Source organism: Xenopus laevis, chromosome 8S (assembly GCF_017654675.1).
Source record: "Xenopus laevis strain J_2021 chromosome 8S, Xenopus_laevis_v10.1, whole genome shotgun sequence".
NCBI lineage: Eukaryota > Metazoa > Chordata > Amphibia > Anura > Pipidae > Xenopus > Xenopus laevis.
The window spans coordinates 7,330,885-7,350,999 of NC_054386.1; the positions used below are offsets into that span (position 1 = coordinate 7,330,885).

The 20,115-nt window shown below is 38.9% G+C and overlaps 1 protein-coding gene across 1 annotated transcript; it reads right to left on the reverse strand.

Annotated features, from left to right (window-relative positions):
- Positions 1 to 4,268: 4,268 nt before the first annotated feature.
- Positions 4,269 to 13,222, reverse strand: LOC733305 (potassium channel subfamily K member 16). Its single transcript, XM_041575177.1, has 5 exons — positions 13,124 to 13,222; positions 11,161 to 11,281; positions 8,726 to 8,892; positions 6,346 to 6,520; positions 4,269 to 4,555 (listed from the first exon to the last, which is right to left on the reverse strand). The coding sequence occupies exons 1-5, from the start codon at positions 13,220 to 13,222 to the stop codon at positions 4,269 to 4,271; spliced, it is 849 nt and encodes a 282-aa protein (XP_041431111.1).
- Between the last annotated feature and the right edge of the window lie 6,893 nt (positions 13,223 to 20,115).

The following is a 20,115-nucleotide window of genomic DNA, read 5'->3' on the forward strand; positions in this document are numbered from 1 at the left end:
CAATAAGGGGGTTATTTACTAAACTCCGAATGCAAAAATCACGAAAAATTCATAATTTTTGTTTTATAAAATCGAACTTTTAAAAAAACTTTTCAGAATTTATTAAACCCCAAGGATGGGAAAAGTCCAAATCTGAAAATCTGCATCTCAGACCTGTCGAGGTTGCATATAAGTCAATGGGAGAAGTCCCAATGATTTTTTGATGTGCGCTGGGTTATTGTCAATACCCTGAAGTTTTCGGAGTTTTTGGGCAAAATTCAGGTGAAAAATCATGAAAATCGGATAAAAAATGTGAAAAAATTGTGAAAATTCGTTTTTCATGATTTTTTCTCTCAAACAAAATTTTCAGTAAAGTGTATTAATAAATAAGCCCAAAAAACCCATGTGGATTTGAGTTTTTTTTCAGAAAATATTGAGATAAATTCGGACTTTGATAAATAACCCCCTAAGGGTCAGGCCACGCTGGGCGTTTTGGGGAGATTTGGTCGCCTGGCGACTAATCGCCTAGTTTTTGGGGTGACCAATCTCCCCAAACACCTTCCCTCACTCTGCGCCGGCTAAAATGAAAAAACGCTGGCGCTAATCACACGTGGAGATTAGTTTTCTGAAGTGCCGCGTGTGATTAGCGCCGGCGTTTTTTTCATTTTAGCCGGCGCAGAGTGAGGGAAGGCGTTTGGGGAGATTGGTCACCCCAAAAACTAGGCGATTAGTCGCCAGGTGATAAAATCTCCCCAAAACGCCCAGTGTGGCCTGACCCTTAAAGTAATGTTTTCTGCTTTACCTGTTATAAGCAGCAGTCTCGTAATCACAATACAACTACATTTACAAGAATTTGTGAAAAATAAGAGAAGTTTTCTCCCAGGCACAACTGAGCTCAGATATTATATCAACCCAATGGACAGAGCCTCTGGATGGGTCGTATAGATGGTATGTAAAATATTTCCTTCTATGCAAATATCTTTGTCAGTAATGCTTATTTGTATTTACAAATACGAGAAAAAGCTGCCACATCGCTTCACTCTACTGAGGCTTTCTACAAAGGATATAATCAGTGTATCAATCACAGTTACAGAGGAATGTTCTTTATGAGAATGTCTCGGCATTACCTTGCATTATGGCTGCTCCTTCTCATGTAAATGCAAATACGTAAGAAGAAATGCTTTGCACACGGGTGGAACTATGTCCAAATATTTTAATGTCTGCGTAAGGTAAAATAAATTGTGTGTGTTGTTCAGCAATTTCTATAGTGACTTGGAGCTTGAAATGTTCTTGTGAAACACGTCAGGATGTTTCTATTATTGTGTGATTCCCATAGCCCAAAATGTAAAAATTAAAGAGAGTCATTTGCAAGGAACCAATAGTAAAATGATAATCTGAATATTTACCGACAAAACACAGCTTGACATGTTTAGCGCAACTAGCACATAGGGGCCGATTCACCAAGGGTTGAATATTAACCCTCGATATTCGACTGGGAATTAAAATCCTTCGCCTTCGAATATCGAAGTATAAGGATTTTAGCGCAAATAGTTCGATCGTTCGAATAGAGCGATTCGAAGGATTTTAATCCATCGATCGAAGGATTATCCTTCGACCAAAAAAATTTAGGCAAGCCTATAGGGACCTTCCCCATAGGCTAACATTGAGTTCGGTAGGTTTTAGATGACGAACTAGGGGGTCGAAGTTTTTTTCTTAAAGAGACAGTACTTCAACTATCGAATGGTCAAATAGTCGAACGATTTTTAGTTCGATTTGTTAGATTTGAAGTCGTAGTCGAAGGTCGAAGTAGCACATGCGATGGTCGAAGTAGCCCAAAAAACACTTTTTTACTTCGAATCCTTCACTCGAAGTTAGTGAATCGGACCCTAAGTCACAGGCATAGCCCTTATCCCAAAAAATGAATATTGCAGCAATGTACTTTAATGTACTTCACTGCACAATTCTGAACCGTAGTTGCAGCAAATCATTCTGGGGTAGTTGGATACAGACAAGCTCCCAATGTACCCTTCTCCATTGCATCCATTACAGCTGCTAAATGACTCTGAACAATGAAACAAAACATTATAGCTTTCTGTAAACACAGGCAGAGAAAGTGATGGTTTCTTATTCTTACATTAGAGGAATAACAAAAGGCAGGACGAGGTGTGTCTGTGAACCAAATATTTCATCAGTCACCAGCAAAACTGAAGACAAAGGAAAGCAATAGGGTAGGGCTGCTCCCAAAGTCTGGTGTTCTGGATGTAGATGAGGGTTGACATCTAGTGGTGATTGGGAGCTACAACTGAACACTCGCAAGGAAACTTGGGCGACTACGGAAAACGATATGATCCGAGTGCCCTCCCGCCGGCGATTTACATTCTAGTTAGTGGGAGGCAATTAGGGGAAACTAGTCGCCCCGGGGAAGAGGAGATTTGTTGCCAGGCGACTAATCTCCCCAAATCTGAGAGTGAGCCCTGACACTAAAGGAATATAGTGTATAGAAAAAAGGAAGGGAGGTTCAGTTGTTTTTCATAATTAACTGAGACCACTTGGTTGTCTAGTGTACAGGGCAGGAGTGTATGTAGGTCTGATACTGCCCTAGGTACCACATCTAAGTGTTTTAACCCAATCCCCCCTTGTTCCACTGCCAGATTTATCTGAAGGAGTAGGGGACATACTGTTATGTTTGCCAAGAAATATTATGTATATAGGCAACACCCTAGTAACAGGAACTCAAATGCCTATATGTTCCATGTGGCCCTGGTTAAAGGAGAAGGAAAGTCTTCTTCCACTTGGGGGTGCCAAATATCAGGCACCCCAAGTGATTGTATTGACTTACCTGAAACCCCCGGGCCGGTGTTCCTATCAGCAGAAAACTACACCGGCCTGGGGTTCTTCCATGGAGCACTACAAAGCCACCCACTTCCGTCTTCTTCTTTCTTCTCGTGGATGTGCATGAGCAGTAGAGCGAAAAGCGGAACTTTAACTAAAAAGTCTGCGCATGCGTCTGCCCCGGGAAAATTTAAGAAAGAAGAAGCCGGAAGATTATCACTTTGTAGTGCTCGCTGGAAGAACCCCCGGGCCGGTGCGGTTTTCTGCTGAGTAGAAAGTAAATACAATCACTTGGGGGTGCCTAAGTGGAAGAAGACTTTCCTTCTCCTTTAAAGGACAAGGAAAGGCAAAAAAATAAAATCCAATTTTTACTTTCTTTAATGAAAAAGAAACCTATTTCCAATATACTTTAATTAAAAAATGTGTACAGTTTTTATAAGAAACTTGACTGTATGCAGTGAAATTCTCCCTTCATTTACTGCTGTGGATAGGAATTGTCAGATGGTCCCTAACTGCTGAGCAGGGAAACAATCATACTTATGAACAGCAGGGGGAGCCCCCGCCTTACTTCCCAGCCATGCAGAACTCAAGCAGCTTTGTTTATGACGATCCCTAAGCAGCCCAGACCACACTGAGCATGTGCACAGTCTTGGTCTTGCAAAGATGTATAACAAAGTTACAAGATGGTGACCCCCTGTGGCCAACTTTGAAAGCATAAATCATTTGTTTGATTAGGCTTGTGGTGCACTAAGTTCATGCTTATATTTAATATACAAAATACAGCATTTCTAGCCTTATTCTATTTTAGAATTTCCTTGTCCTTTAAAATAGTAAAAATGTATTTAACATTTAAGGAGAACGAAACCATTAGTAACACCTTGGACCTCATTCTTTTGCTCTTTATAAATTGTCACATATTCACTGGAGATATTTACCCTGGAGAAAATGTGGTTGGGCCGATTCAAAAAGAATTTATAACCAATGCACACTTGTACTTGTCCACTGGGCAGCTACTTCTGGGGTTCTGATATATTATGGTAAGGACTGATTTACCAGAAATATCATGGAGTGCAACAATTATTCAAGCTCATCCCATTATACCATGAGCTGTCCATGCATAGACCCAGTATCCATGTTATTTGCTGTTATAACCTCAAAGCTTCCTGCTGAAGCCTAAAACACTGTAGCCATGTATGTAGCCATGTACTAAAAGATGTGTTTGGAAATGGTGACCCATAGACTACATTTGGCCCTTAAAGGAATTGATATGGCCCCAGTGCTGCCCAATGGCTCTTAGATTTCTTTGTATAATAAAATCTGCTCCAGGGACAGATGGAATACTGTATAAAGGGGCCAGTTCCCAGTACAGCCATGCCATGCACCAAAACAGTAGCTTTTTGTCATTAGTTGCACAGTTTCCTCTATCCAAGTCCTGAAGTTTATAAATCATATATAAATCATAATTGGCCTTTAATGATTTTTTCCCCAGAGATATTGCAGTCACTTGGTTCCATGGGCTCCTCTTTCTCAGACAAATGAGAGCGGCTTAAAGGCTCCAGTGGTACTTGCTCACTAGCTTTTTTACTTTTTACTTTCTTCTGGATATCTTTGGCTATTTTCTTCTCTGTGTCTTCTAGTAGAGAAGTCAGTAAGTTAAATAGAAGAGAAAGCCATGCTAGTCCAAATAGAATCCAAAGGCACACCAAGGCACGGAAGCCACGGAATGGCATGTAGTGCTGAGGTCCTAAAATTTTTTAGAAGAAACATAAATCACGTGTTTTCTCAGGTTGCTTAAACTTTTAAGGAAAACAGTTTCTAAACAAGCATTGGATCCGTTATACAGAAACCCATTATCCAGAATGCTCTGAATTACAGAGACTCCATTTTATCCAAATAATCCAATTTTTTTTAAATTATTTCCTTTTTCTCTGTAATAGTAAAACAGTAGCTTGGACTTGATCCCAACTAAGATATAATTAATCCTTATTGGAAGCAAAACCAGCCTGTGGGGTTTATTTTTGGGTTTATTTATCAAGGTCCGAATTTCTCTCGAATTCCCGAATGGACCTTATTTATGAAGAAGAAAGCTCGAAAAAAATAGGGTCGGGCAAACGTCGGAGCTTTCCCCGAAAACTCAGAATTGTTCTGAGTTTTCCAAAAAACTACGATTTTTCGAGGTTTTTGAGCCAAATTATCTGATATCGGTACAGACATCAGCGTAGATGCCGGGGTTTTGGATTCTGAGTTTTTAGACCATCTGACTTTAATAAATGTTGAAAAATTCATAGTTTTTTTTTTTGCTCCAAAACGACGAATTATTCCACATTTGGAGCTTGATAAATAACCCACTTGGGGGCAGATTCATTAAGGGTCGAATTTCGAAGTTAAAAATACTTCGAAATTCGACCCTCGAATTGAAATCCTTCGACTTCGAATATCGAAGTCGAAGGATTTAGCGCTAATCCTTCGATCGATCGAAGGATTTTTTTAAATCCTTCGAATCGAAGGATTTTAATCCAACGATCGAAGGAAAATCCTTCGATCAAAAAAAGGTTAGCAAACCTATGGGGACCTTCCCCATAGGCTAACATTGACTTCGGTAGGTTTTACCTGCCGAAGTAGGGGGTCGAAGTTTTTTTTAAAGGGAAAGTACTTCGACTATCGAATGGTCGAATAGTCGAACGATTTTTACTTCGATTCGTTCGATTTCGTTCGAATTCGAACGAATTTAACCAATTCGATGGTCGAAGTACCAAAAAAATACTTCGAAATTCGAATTTTTTTCATTCGAATCCTTCACTCGAGCTTAGTGAATCGGCCCCTTAATGTTTATATGATTTTCTAGTAGACTTAAGGTATGAAGATCCAAATTACGAAAGATTTGTTATCTGGAAACCCCCTGCTCCTGAACATTCTGGATAATAGGTCCCATACCTGTATCATAATTCAGCCAGTGATTTTTGAAACAGTATTGAAATACTGCCCTTCTAGTATTTCCACATTGTACATTTGCTATTTCAGTTTTTTGATAACATAAAACAGTACAAATGATTTACATAATCTTAATTTCGTACCTTTCTAGATGCGTTATTAAAGTTATAAGATTTGAGTTTTAGGGGCAAATTTATCAAAGGTCGAATTGAAAATTCGAAGTAACAAAATTTTAATTTCGAGCTAATTTTTGTGTATTTCAACTAGGGAATAGTCCAAATTCGATTCGAATTTGAAAAAAATTAGAAAATTAGAATATCGAAATTTAAAACTTCGACTTCGACCATTTGCCATCGAAAACCTGCCGAATTGCTGCCTATGGGGGACCTCCTACAACCTACATGGAGTAAATTGGTGGACTTTGAAAAATCGAAGTTTTCGTATGATTCTAATTCGAACAAAAACAGACCTATTAGATCGAAAATTGGACCTATTCGGCCAAAAAAAAATAAAAATTCCGTTTGGTCTTTTTGAATCCGAATTTCGAAGTTTTTCAAATTCGAAATTCAACCCTTGATGAATCTGCCCCTTAGTGTCACATACCATAGCCGACAACATAGTCGCCAAATCCAATGGTGCTGAGTGAAATGAACGCATAGTAAACACCTTCTGTGTAAGTCCAGTTTTCTGTTTTTGTAAGTAGCAGTGGTGGGAGCCCCAAAAAGACAATCATTCCAGTCACCAAGAAAAATATCATTGTCAGTACTTTTGCTTTTTTCTGTGGGAGGAAAAACACATATATGAGTTTATCAGTTTATAAGTAGCACGGCTAGATTGATGCAAATGAATGGTACAGGGTAGTGGTAGTTTTGGGCTCATCCACAGCTAAAATAAAGTGGTGGAAAATATGCCCTGTGTGCCATTTAATTATGTCATGGATAATTCAAAAAAGGTTAACTTTCCATTCAGTGCAGTTCTGTTGCCTACAAATAATAATGTGCATGGGCGAATTAGTCCCGTTTTGCTGAAAAATTTGTGAAATTCCTGCAAAATACGCGAAATGGTAAAAAAATGGCGAAACAAGAATTTTGACGCCCACATCAATTCTGACGCTCACATCAATTTTGATGACGGCGTTAAAGTCAATGGGCAAAGAAATGCGAAGATTGCACACTCAAATTATATGAAAAAAAGTAATTTATTCCATCAAAAAACAAAGTTACAAAAATGGCCCCAAGGCATATGCCCTATGCGTTTCGACCCTAAAGGTCTTCATCAGGAGCAAAAAATACAAAACAAATAAAATAAAAACAGGCAATTAAAGTCAATGGGAGTCCGAATAATGTTGACGTCCGACCGTTTTGACGCAAACGATTTTTCTGAGGCACGTCCAAAAATGTTTGACGCCGTTGAGCTTTTGCGGCAGTTTAGCTAATTTATTCGCCGGTGGCAACACACAGAAATTTGCTGCAAATTTGAGCCTGGCGAATTTATTCGCCCATCACTAGCATTGAGTAAATATTCACAGAATCACTGGCAGAAGAAATAGCACTCTGGAGGAAAGGTTGCTTATAACTTATAATATCCTTATATTTTACAAGAGGGGGTTCTTTACTCACTATATAAATTGTGTTAGTGATGTCATCGGTTCAATTTGGTGTTTAGTACTGTGATGTTTAGTATGGTGTTTAGTTTAGTTGTGCATGGCTTGCTGAAACGTTTATATAGTATTATGTATAATGTAAAATAATGAACCCCCTACTTTCATATATAAGGATATTAGGGGGCAGATTTATCAAAGGTCAAAGTGAAAATTCGAATTAAAAAAAATTGAGTTTCTAGCTAATTTTTGTGTACTTCGACTAGGAAATAATCCAAATTCGATTAGATTTTGAAAAAAATTAGAATATTGAAATTTATCATGTACTGTCTCTTTAAAACCACGACTTTGACCATTCGCCATCTAAAACCTGCCGAATTGTTGTTTTAGACTATGGAGGACCTCATAGAACCTATATGGAGTCAATTGGTAGGAAAATCTAAATTTTTTTAAATACTTTGAATCAAATTAGATCAAAACTGATCTTATAATCGAATACAGCCTATTCACCCTAAACTTTGCTTTTTTTTAATACATTTCGGTTGATCTTTTTTTATTCGAATTTTGAAGTTATGGGAGTTCAAAAAAGACTCCCATTACTTCAAAATTGAACCCTTGTTAGATCTGCCCCTAGAAGTTACCTTGGTGTTCCATGACGTGTTTAAAAGCAATCGCCCTACACCCTTATACCTTTATATGGTCATGGAAATCTTTGGTGAATACCAATATCCATATATTTTACAGGGGTATATTTTTCCTTATATTATTTTTAGTCTAGGGCACATGTATAACTATCAGTGAGAGTTTTTTTCGACCTTGAAAAATTGTTTCTGCAATAAGCTTTTTGGGTAGTCCAATTAACGGAGACCCAATACTGAAAGCTCATAATTGTTGTGATATACCCCCTGGTTGGACAGGTATAGTTCAACAGGGCCACACATTCTACTAGAAGGACATGGCAATAATGCTGGAGATACATACATCCTGCTAAATGGACACTTGAAAGGGCAGATTTATCAAAGTCGAGGTGAATTTTCGAATGAAAAAAATTCGAATTCCAAGCTATTTTTGTGAACCTCGACTAGGGAATAGTCCAAATTCGAATTGAATTTGAAAAGAATGCGAAAATCAGAATCGGAATTTATCATGTTCTGTCTCTTTAAAAATTCGACTTTGGCCTATGAGGGACCTCCTAGAACCTAACTGGAGTCAATTGGTGGACTTTGAGAGATCAAAGTTTTTTTGGGGGAAAACTTCGAATTGAATTTGATCGAACTTCGATTCATACAATTCGAATTTGCCCGAATACGGATCTATTCGATCGAAAACGGACCTATTCGGCCAAAAAAAACTTAATTTTGTTTGGTCTTTTTGAATTTTTACCTGTTTCATTCCCTTATTAAAGCAATACTGGCCAAATCTGTGGCACATTCTTGAAAGAAGTTTTCCAACATGACCCAGAACAATAATGTTCAATGGGATTCCAAATAAAGCATAGATAACACAGAATATTTGTCCTCCTGGAGTTCTGGGTGCAAGTGTGCCATAACCTATAAAATAAATAAAAACACTATATCAGATACACAGAGCACTATATCTATATCAGATACAACTGGGCGGGTACCTTTTGAATATTCTTCTGCCCACTCCAGCATATTCTGCAGCGCTGTACAATAAGGGGCAGATTTATCAAGTGAAAATTCGAGTTTTGAGCTAATTTTTGTGTACTTCGACTAGGGAATAGTCCAAATTCTAATCAAATTTTTTTTTTGATTTTTCAAAAATTCAAATATCGAAATGTACTGTCTCTTTAAAAATTCAACTTAGACCATTCGCCATTTAAAACCTGCCGAATTGCTTTTTTAGCCTATGGGGGACCTCCTAGAACCTATTTGGAGTCAATTGGTGGACTTTGAAAAATCAAAAATCGAAGGTTTTTTTGGAAAAATTTCTAATCGAATTCGATCAATTGCTGTGTTACCTTGATTTGTACATTTTGAATTCAAATGAAAACGGCCTATTCCCCTGAAAAAAAAACTTTGGTATTTTTTTTGATAAATTTTGGTTGGTCTTTTTTTATTTGAATTTTGAAGTTATGGGAGTTCCCATTACTTCAAAATTCGACCCTTGATAAATCTGCCTCTAAATGTGTATGTACATTGAACAAACAAATTTACATACAAAACAGCCAGTATTCAATAACAAGAGGTCACAATAGCAGCTTCTCCTCCTATATAGATTAGGGTTTTGACAACTATAGGGTGAACGTCTTGAATAGAAAATGAATTAGAATTTTTTTTTTTTTGACTGGCCTTTCAAAAAGAATTTTTTTTTCTTTATGAAATATTAGGGGGCCGATTCATGAAGCTCGAGTGAAGGATTCGAATTAAAAAAACTTCGAAGTGTTTTTTGGGCTACTTCGACCATCGAATGGGCTACTTCGACCTTCGACTACTACTTCGACTTCGAATCGAACGATTCGAACTAAAAATCGTTCGACTATTCGACCATTCGATAGTCGAAGTACTGTCTCTTTAAGAAAAACTTCGACCCCCTACTTCGGCAGCTAAAAGCTACCGAAGTCAATGTTAGCCCATGGGGAAGGTCCCCATAGCCTTGCCTGAGATTTTTTGATCGAAGGATATTCCTTCGATCGTTGGATTAAAATCCTTCGAATCGTTCGATTCAAAGGATTTAATCGTTCGATAGCAGGATTTGCGCTAAAATGTTCGACTTCGATATTCGAAGTCGAACGATTTTAGTTCCTAGTCGAATATTGAGGGTTAATTAACCCTCGATATTCGACCCTTCATACATCTGCCCCTAGATGTAAATTTAGGACTCGCCAGAAAAAAGGATGTTACAAGTATGGGATCAGTTATCCAGAAACCCAGAATTATGGGAAGGTCATCTCCCATAGACTCCGTTTTAATCAAATAATTCAATATTTTAAAACATATTCCTTTTTTCTGTGTAATAATAAAACAGTAGCTTGTACTTGATCCCAACTAACATACAATTTATCCTTATTGGATGCAAAAGAATTCTATTGGGTTTATTTAGGGGGTTGTTTACTAAACTTCGAATGCAAAAATCCTGAAAATTTGTGATTTTTTTTTTTATAAAATTGGACTTTTAGAAAATCACGAATTTGTTGGAATTTATTAAACCCCGAGGATGGAAAAGTCTGAATTAGAAAATCCGTCATCTCACACCTGTCGAGGTTACATATAAGTCAATGGGAGAAGTCCCAATGATTTTTTGATGTGCGCTGGACTTCGTGCAATACCCAAAGGTTTTCAGGGGTGTTTTGGGCAAAAAAAGCATAATAAATCTGAGTTTTCAGGTGAAAATTTTTCGGGAAAATTGAAAAATAAATAAGTGTAAAAAACACAGAGTTTGTAGCAGAAAATGTTGAAACAAAAACGGACTTTGATAAATAATCCCCTTAGGGGCTGATTCACTAAGGGTCGAATATCGAGGGTTAATTAACCCTCGATATTTGACTAGGAATTAAAATCCTTCGACTTCGAATATCGAAGGATTTAGCGCAAATACTGCGACCGTACGATCGAAGGATTATTCCTTCGATCGAACGATTAAATCCTTCGAATCGAACGATTCAAAGGATTTTAATCCAACGATCGAAGGAATATCCTTCGATCAAAAAAACTTAGCCAATTTTTTCCTGCTGCAGGCTTATGTTATCAGATGGATTTCCTGTGGAGTGTGGGAAGAAACCCACACAGAGGAAACCCACAGTCACAGGGAATTGAATTGCATGAATTTTTAAAAAAATATTGTCGGGTGATACCTACCAATTGTAGTCACTACTGTACCAGCAAAGAAGAAGGAGCTGCTCATATCCCAGTTGGAGTGGCTGTTTTTAGTTTGATTTTCTAGAGGATGAATACCTTGTTTAACAGCCTCAGTAATTACCTGCTCTTAAAAACAAATATGTATTAATTTAAATAACATCGCATTTAGGGGCAGATTTATCAAGGGTCGAATTTTGAAGTGTAAAATACTTCGAAATTCGACCATCGAATTAAAATACTTCGAATTCGAATATCGAAGTCAAAGTATTATACCGAATTTGGCCATGGAACGATCGAAGTAAAATTGTTCGATTCAAACGATTTTAGAGTACGATCGAACAATTTTACTTCGATGTGTTAAGACTTAAGGTCCCCATAGACGCGACGATTCTTCTTGCCGAACGACCGATTTTAGGGAAGCCCGACCGATCCTTCGAAATTATCGTGCGGTTAGTGGTATTCGAACGATCGTACATCTTACGATTTTTCGTCCGACATCTGTCGGGAAATTGATCGGCCAGGTCAAAAAATCTTTGTCGGTCCCAGTGCAATCTCTCTATGTTTGCAGGGCCAAGCAGGCAGCTCCCCTTTGTTTTCCTGGTAAATTGGTCTTTTTAGTTGATGGTAGATTCGTACGATCGTACGATCGTTCTGAGAAGATCGTGGTCTCACGATCAGGATCTGATCTTTTAAAAATCTCAACATCTATGGCCAGCTTTAGAAAATGGTTATAGAAGGTCCCCATAGGCTAACATAGCACTTCGGCAGGTTTAATTTGGCGAAGTATGGAAGTCGAAGTTTTTTTAAAGAGACAGTACTTCGATTATCGAATGGTCGAATATTCAAACTATTTTTACTTCGAAGTAAATTCAAAGTCGTAGTATCATATTCGATGGTCGAAGTATCCAAAAAATTACTTTTAATGTCGAATTTTTTTAGAATTGAATTCGAAGTAAATTCAAAGTCGTAGTATCCTATTCGATGGTCGAAGTATCCAGGCCCGGACTGGCAATCTGTGGGTTCTGGCAAATGCCAGAGGGGCTGCTATAAGGTCCCATAGAAAGTCAGTATTTAGTGGGCTGGTGAGAGATGTTTCGGCCTCTGTGTGGGCTGATTGGGCCTCTGTGTACCTGAAATGCCAGGGCCTATTTTAATTCTCAGTCCGGACCTGGAAGTATCCAAAAAATTACTTTGAATTTCGAATTTTTTTACTTCGAAAATTCCCTCGAATTCACTTCGACCCTTGATAAATCTGCCCCCTGAAGTCATGATGAGGCCTGTGGTACTCAGCAACACTGACATTTATTGTGTTAAAACGCTGATGTTTTTGTATATTTTCGGGATGCACTGAATATGAGATTTGATTAAAGGATAAGTAAAACTTTAAAAATGAATGTAAAATTTCTCAGGGTGCTTATCTAAGCACTTTTGCATTAATTATTTATTTTTTTCAGTTTCAAAGAGATATATATTAAGAAGGGAAATAGAGAAGAGCACCATCACCAGCTTCTCTGCTTTCCTTCTGAACATATTTCTTTTGACTCTTTGTTACAGTTACAGCAACTGACCATGAAGTGGCGCTGTTGTTGCATCCTTTAACTGTAGGATTAACACTGCTGCAAAAAGCTGCTACTTAGATGAGCCAACTCTAAAAGGAACAGGAACATCAAAAAATGAAATAGTTTTAAAGTAATACAAAAATAATGCAGTATTGCCCTGCACTGGTAAAACTGATGTGCTTGCTTGTTTATATGAACTATAGTAGTTTTTCTGAAGCAAACACATTGGTTTTACCAGTGCAGGGCAACACTGCATGATATTTTCATTACTTTAAAACACTTTAATTTTTTGGTATTACTGTTCCTTTAAAGTCTCGTAACTTCAGGTATGTGGTAGTGACACTTTCTTTATTTATTGTGAGCGTATAGATAGTTTGGTTTTAGTATATGTGGTATGGAACCACCGGGTTCCATAGCTCCCGGACCCCCACGGCACACGTGTCATGCATGCGCGAATGCAGACGCATGTGCACATGCGCGAACGCTGCCACGTATGTGTGCATGTGCGGACGACATCAGGTATGCACGGACATCGGCGTGTATGTTTGTTTGTTTTTTAATGGGCCCAGCCAAACGGGGACTGTGTCTGGGCCGACGGGGGCCCACAGGGCCCAGTACGACCCTGCGCGGTGGCATCTGGGGCCTGGAAGGAAGTTTAGGATTAATAGCAGTTCTGGGCTAGCGGGGCCCACCGGGTTTTCTCCCAGAGTCCCGCCAGCCCAGTCCGACCCTGTGGGCAGGGCTATGACGTGGCTGGTCACCATGTCAATCAGGGGAAATCCTTCCTTATTTGGAAAACCGGGCAGACCGTCTTGACCCGGGCAGACCTTCTGAAAACTGAGCTGTCCGGGTCAAGGTGGCAACCCTACTGCCTTCATTACTGTGATATAACACCCACAAACTGTGGAATGGTAAATAATTAGACTTTATTCAAAGCTGACCTTTTTTAAGAAAAAGAAAGCAGCAGGGAGGGGGATTTCAACACTATAGAGGAATCAGACCCTCCCTTTTCCCTGGGCCCCCCCGCGTGCGACTGTGGGGTCTGCTTCCTCTATACTTACACCAGTGACTAGACTGTAGCATGGAACATTATGTTCAGCACTATCTCTTTTTCCCAGGCTACATAACAGAGAAACCAGTGTTAAAGGACCATACATGGGCAAACAAATGTATACAATTCTTAAAGGGGAACTATCGTGAAAATTAAAATTTTATATTAGCTCCAGCATACTGAAATAAGAAGTTTTCTGAATATAATCAATTAAATATTCTGTACTGTTTCTGAAATAATCAAGTTTATCTTCACTATTCCTCTCTCTTATTTCTCTTCATTCTCTCTTTATGCAGCAGTTGGGTGTCAGATATTCATTGACAGTTAGATCCAATATATCTTATAGGGGGGTTCCTTTTGCCTAGAAGATGTATCAGAGCTCACGCTATTAAATCACCAGACATCATGTCTCTCTACATGCAGGATTTGTGCAAAAGGCAGTTATTTTGTTAGATTTTGTTTGTACTGGAATTTTACTGATATTTAGGCACCGGACCTAAACACGGGCCTTATGTTGCGCGTTTGGCACCAGTGTGCCGTGCTTGTGACATCACACAGCATATGCCGTGTCTGTGACGTCACTTCCGCGTTTTTCCTCGGCCCCCCTACCCTTCACCCCCAGCTCCGTCACCAGAGTTACTATGGAAATCTGTGGCTGAGGGTGGGGAGATTTAAAAAAAAAAAAAAAAAAAAAAAATAAAAAATGTGGGTGCCTTAATATAAATACGCCCTGACTGGAATCAGTTATTTGAATTAGCTAGCTCCTATAAGATATATTGGATCTAACTGTCAATAAATATCTGACACCCAACTGCTGCATGAAGACAGAATGAAGAGAAACAGATGCTGAGAGAGTGATAGTGAAGATAAACTTGATTATTTCAGAAATCATGGCGAATATTTAATTTATTGTATTTTCTTATTGTATTTCTTATTTCAGTATGATGAAGCTTATATTACATTTTCATTTTGCGATAGTTCCCCTTTAAGATTCAGCTGTCAGATGACATATCCTAGATCAATTCAACTGTTATGAATGGTTTTGTGCTTTCAATGCCCTTAAATCATTAGTGAAATTAAATAAAAGTGAAACTAATACAAAGCCATGTGACACGCCACACAGGCTGCTTAATGCTTTTACATTTCTTGAATTAATTGAGAACAGTACTGGGTTAATATTAACCATATTTGTTCTGTGCATAGAAACAATTGTCTGCATGTTGTAGTAATGAACTTACAGTTATAAATGGGACTAGTCTGAAGTTTAGTGTCTTCATTGACTCAGTGTATGTTTGTTTGTTATAACACACATTATGGGGCAGATTTATCAAGGGTCGTAGTGAATTCGAGGGAATTTACGAAGTAAAAAAATTCGAAATTCAAAGTAATTTTTTGGATACTTCGACCATCAAATAGGATACTACAACTTCGAATTTGATTCGAAGTGAAATCATTCGAATATTCAACCATTCAATAATCGAAGTACTGTCTATTTAAAAAAACATCAACATCAATACTTCGCCAAATTAAACCTGCCGAAGTGCTATGTTAGCCTATGGGGACCGTCTAAGTCTTGACACATCGAAGTAAAATCGTTTGATCGTACGCTAAAATCGTTTGATCGAACGATTTTACTTCGATCGGTCGATGGCCAAATTTGGTGAAAAATACTTCGATCCGATATTCGAATTCAAAGTATTTTAATTCGATGGTCGAATTTCAAAGTATTTTACACTTCAAAATTCGACCCTTGATAAATCTGACGCCATATGTATATACATGCAATATTACAAGTAATGCTACCAAGGTGCTCTAGTATAGCACCTCTACCACTACTCCAGTCAGTATCTGGATACTCCTGTCTTCACCACACTAATGGACACATTTACAAAGATTCTGAATGATCCTGTACAAGTTCTTGCGCTTTTTTGTTTTTTTTTCAGAAAAAAATGTTTCTTAATGCAGTTTATTATTTTTATCCCACATTTAAAGGAATACAACAATTTTCTCTCGCATGCAGAACCTAATCAAAAAATTGCCATTATATATATATATATATATATATATATATATATATATATATAAACTGCCATCATAAAAAAAAATCACCCTAGGTGAAGCAAAAAAAAATAAAAATTTGAACCACATTTTTTAAAGAGTGCTGAAATGTAAAATACATCCAAGCCGATCTACCAAATTCCTGCTTTGAAGAAATATAAATATATATTTAAAGGGGAACTCCGGCTTCCAAACCAAAATTTGATAAAGAAGCCCACATAACACATATACCCCTGATATACCCATCACAGTCAAAAAGTATAAATAAATAAATGCCATTTTCTATGCTGAAATCCAGCTGTTTAACAGTTCTTCTCTTTCTGCATCATTTGAAATCCTGGCAGGGAAGGAGGGACTAAACACTGATGTTACAAATTGTATCACCTTCTCCACAGCTTACAGACAGCATGAAGGAACTACATAACCCACAATGCATTGCACTGGGATGTTCCTTTCCTTATTGAAATCACATGTGCAGGGAATTGTGGGGTTTGGAGGATGCAGGCTGAGGACAGATGGCTGTTGATACAAAGTAACAGTAGTCAGCCAGCTCAGCAAAGTAGTCAGACAGATCAGCAGGAGAGCAGGGGGCTAGGCTTAGGGAACTGTCGGAAACCATTAAAAATCATGAAAAGTCTGCATATTTTTTAATTGATGTATATTGCAAAATTGCTTGAATTATGTTTACTTTTCAAAAAGCTTGAGTTATGTTTTTGTGGAGTCCCACTTTAATAGAAATATAATGTTATATATAACTCATCTTGGCCATTGAGCAAACTTTTACTATGTATAATTGTCATATCTGCTCCCCGTCCCATATTATTAAGACCTGTAAAATTTGCTATGGGTGACAGGGCATGCAGAAGAGGTAGAGGTGGTTCTGAGAAAGAAAGAAAGAGAGAAAGAAAGAGAAAGAAAGAAAGAAAGAAAGAAAGAAAGAAAGAAAGAAAGAAAGAAAGAAAGAAAGAAAGAAAGAAAGAAAGAAAGAAAGAAAGAAAGAGAAAGAAAGAAAAAGACCTAGGGTTACATATGTGTACAGATGATACTTGGCTAGCTATAACTGTAAGCAAGCAACCAGCAGGTGGTGCTGCTGTACAGAAATAGGAATAACAAATTAAAGGGGAAATAAACCCAGAAATAAAATTTGGCAGAGAAAATACAATTCTTCAAAGGCAACTTTGTTTAACATATTAATTACAAATTACAAGTCTTTATTATGTGTCATAGTAACAGTGCCTTGTATCATTAGGATATTCTCTCTCCAACACAAACTTCACTACACTGATTGCCTTAACTTTGTGCAAATATAAGCACTTATTTAGGCTGCAAGAATGTAACACCGAGCAAGTTTTCATCAATGCTCAAAACAGAACTTTTGACACCTCCTCCGTGCCTGTATATACAATAAATAACCATCATGCTTCCAAAACAATGCCTAAAGTCGTCTGACTGGGCAACCCACATCCCAATACTCTGTGACCCCACTTGGCGCCTTGGGTTAAGTAAACTACTGAACAAACTGTACGTAACGAGTAGCAATGCAGAGATGTGTAGGTTTACACACCTACAGAGATATTTTAACGTTTTTATAATTCTTAAAATCTTTTAACATGTGTGACTAGCCTTGTCCCCCATGCCCCCAGTGACTACTAGCTCCATTGTAGCTCATGTCCCCTGCATTTGGAACTGTGCTGGACTCTCCATATTACAGATATTTACCAACCAAGTGGATTACTGGGTGCTGTGCACTGAAGGCAGCTACTTTATCTGTGACCCTGGAGTTTGATCATAACAGTACTTGTAAAATCCCAAGGGGCAGATTTACTAAAGGGCAAAGTGGCCAATGCTGGCGAAAGAGACTGGCGCTAGTGCCCGCAGGGACATCACCAATTTACTAATGGGCACAGGTGCCAATTCACTAGCGAAAGAGAGAGACGCTAGCGGTCATTCGCACTCTATCACCAGGGAATTTTCACTCTGGCGAATGGACATAACTGCGCAAATTCACTAAAATTTGGATTTTACTGAACGTTACCTCTTTCGCCAGACTTGCCTTCGCCACCTCAGACCAGGCAAAGTGCAATAGAGTTGCTAGATCTTCCTCAATCTTCTGTCATTTACATTATATTCTGTGAGCCGAAAATGCATCAAAGTTTAAAAAACGCAGGCAACTTTCCCTTTTTTCAGAGTGATAACCTGCAGAAGTCCTAAACAAATTTTTTTTTATATAAACGGCCTCCCCCATACATTTTCTAACATATGGAACATTAACTCTATTGTCTTTAATATGGTTCCCTGGACATGTGGTTTAACAGTGGAAATGTTAAGTATTTGAACCAACAATAAAGACGTCCTGACCTGAGCGCAAGATCACTAATTTTCGCTAGGAAGAAATGAACACTAGCGCATCTTCGCTTTAAAATGCTTGCACTAACGAAGTACCGCTAGCAAAAAGTCACCAGTGTTCGGCGCCCAGGAGGAAACTCTGCATATAAGTGAATTAGCGTTGTCTGATCGCATTTGTGAAGTGTTGCGCTGGGTGTGAAGCGGATGCTGGTGAATTTTTGCTGGTAATTGAATCTGCCCCCAAGAATGTGTGCATAATGTTGTCCCTCAATACATTATCATTCTGGCAAAACAACATGCAGGGCCGGAACTAGGGGTAGGCAGAGTAGGCACGTGCCTAGGGCGAAAAAGCTAGGGGGGCGCCAGGCACGTGCCTCTCTGCAAAATCTTCTTCTATTTGGCCTTGTAGCTGTGCTTCCGAGCATGCGCGCGAACATCAATTGGCGCATACACGAGCAAACGGCAAAAGGCACATACGTGAGCGTCGGTTTGCACAAAAGTGGGAGTTTGCGCATGCGCATCGCCAAGAAGTGCCGGTTTACGCAAGTGCGCGGCTAGCAGGCACCAGTCTGGCCAGGTTGCCTAGGGCATCCTGATGAAGGGTGGGTGTTTCCCCCCCCCCGAAACGTTGATGTTTGGTGGTTGAATAAAAGGGGATAATCCCCGACTGCACTAATCGGTGTGTGTGCGGATCCGTTTCTTTTACACTAGGGCGCCTGGCCGGCATGGCCCGGCCCTGTCAACATGCTACCCATATACAAATTGGAGGCAGTTTTAGGCTTTTGGGGGGTGTATAACTGTGTCAATGGAGCAGAGTATGTGCTCCAGTATGTAGCTAATATGATACCACTTCCCTCCTGCACATTTTAAACACATAGTTGAAGGACATTGACACACAATGTATTTTGATGCCAGTATTTTGTCACAGCTACAAAATGACCATCTCTTAGGAATACCGTGAATCTTTAAATGCCATGTGCTGTGAGATTTATGGAGGTTTTTTGTTGGTTTTTGTGTGGCACTGCAGGTAGCGCTTCATGAGTAACCCCCAGTAGCTCTGGGAAAATAAAGTCCTAATTTCCACAACTATTTAAAGGCCAGCTCTGTATAGTGAACACTGGGTTGACTGTAGCAATAATATTTTAAAGTGCAGTCTATTACTGTAAGCAAATCCTTATGCAATGGGAACTAGACTGCCCTGCTGATTCCCAAGCATGAAATATGGCACAGATGCAGGTAGTTTAAAATATAAGTGAGCCCTGCGGGTGACCTAATAGTTTTATGGCCCTAGCATTACCAAGTGGCAATGCTTAAGGGTTAAAACAGCTTCATTCCAGCAAGGTTACTAAATAATCCCTACTTACACTGTATGGTTTCAATACACTAACTGGGAAATGGTGCAGTATCCTTCTTTGGAGAGTACCCCAACCCCACTACTCTCATGGACTCCTCTGGACACACAGGTGCAACCATACAGAGACGGTAACTTTCTGCTGTATACAATCATTTATACAAGACTAATGTTTAGGTAAGTTTTACATATCTCCCAACTGTCTCCAGACCGCCCGATTTTGACAGCTCAACCGGCAGTCCCAGGTTTGTAACTGAAATGTCCCGACTTTCTCTTTGATCTCCTGCACTGAATAGCCAGAAAAAGACACAAATGAATTGGCTTTTGGCAGAGAGCCCAGAATAGATACTTAGGGGCTTATTTTGTCAATTTCCCAGCTGCCCCTGGTCATGTGACTTGTGCCTGCACTTTAGGAGAGAAATGCTTTCTGGCAGGCTGCTGTTTTTCCTTCTCAATGTAACTGAATGTGTCTCAGTGAGACATGGGTTTTTACTATTGAGTGTTGTTCTTAGATCTACCAGGCAGCTGTTATCTTGTGTTAGTGAGCTGCTATCTGGTTACCTTCCCGTTGTTCTTTTGTTTGGCTGCTG

Excerpts from the sequence above, each read along its gene's own strand:
- LOC733305 (XM_041575177.1), bottom strand. The coding sequence starts at position 13,222 with ATGCACACATACGTGGCAGCGTTCGCGCATGTGCACATGCGTCTGCAT. Across the intron at positions 8,893-11,160 it reads TACAGTAGTGACTACAATTG|GTTATGGCACACTTGCACCC; the intron begins GTAGGTATCACC and ends TTTATTTTATAG. Across the intron at positions 6,521-8,725 it reads TTAATAAGGGAATGAAACAG|AAAAAAGCAAAAGTACTGAC; the intron begins GTAAAAATTCAA and ends TTCCTCCCACAG.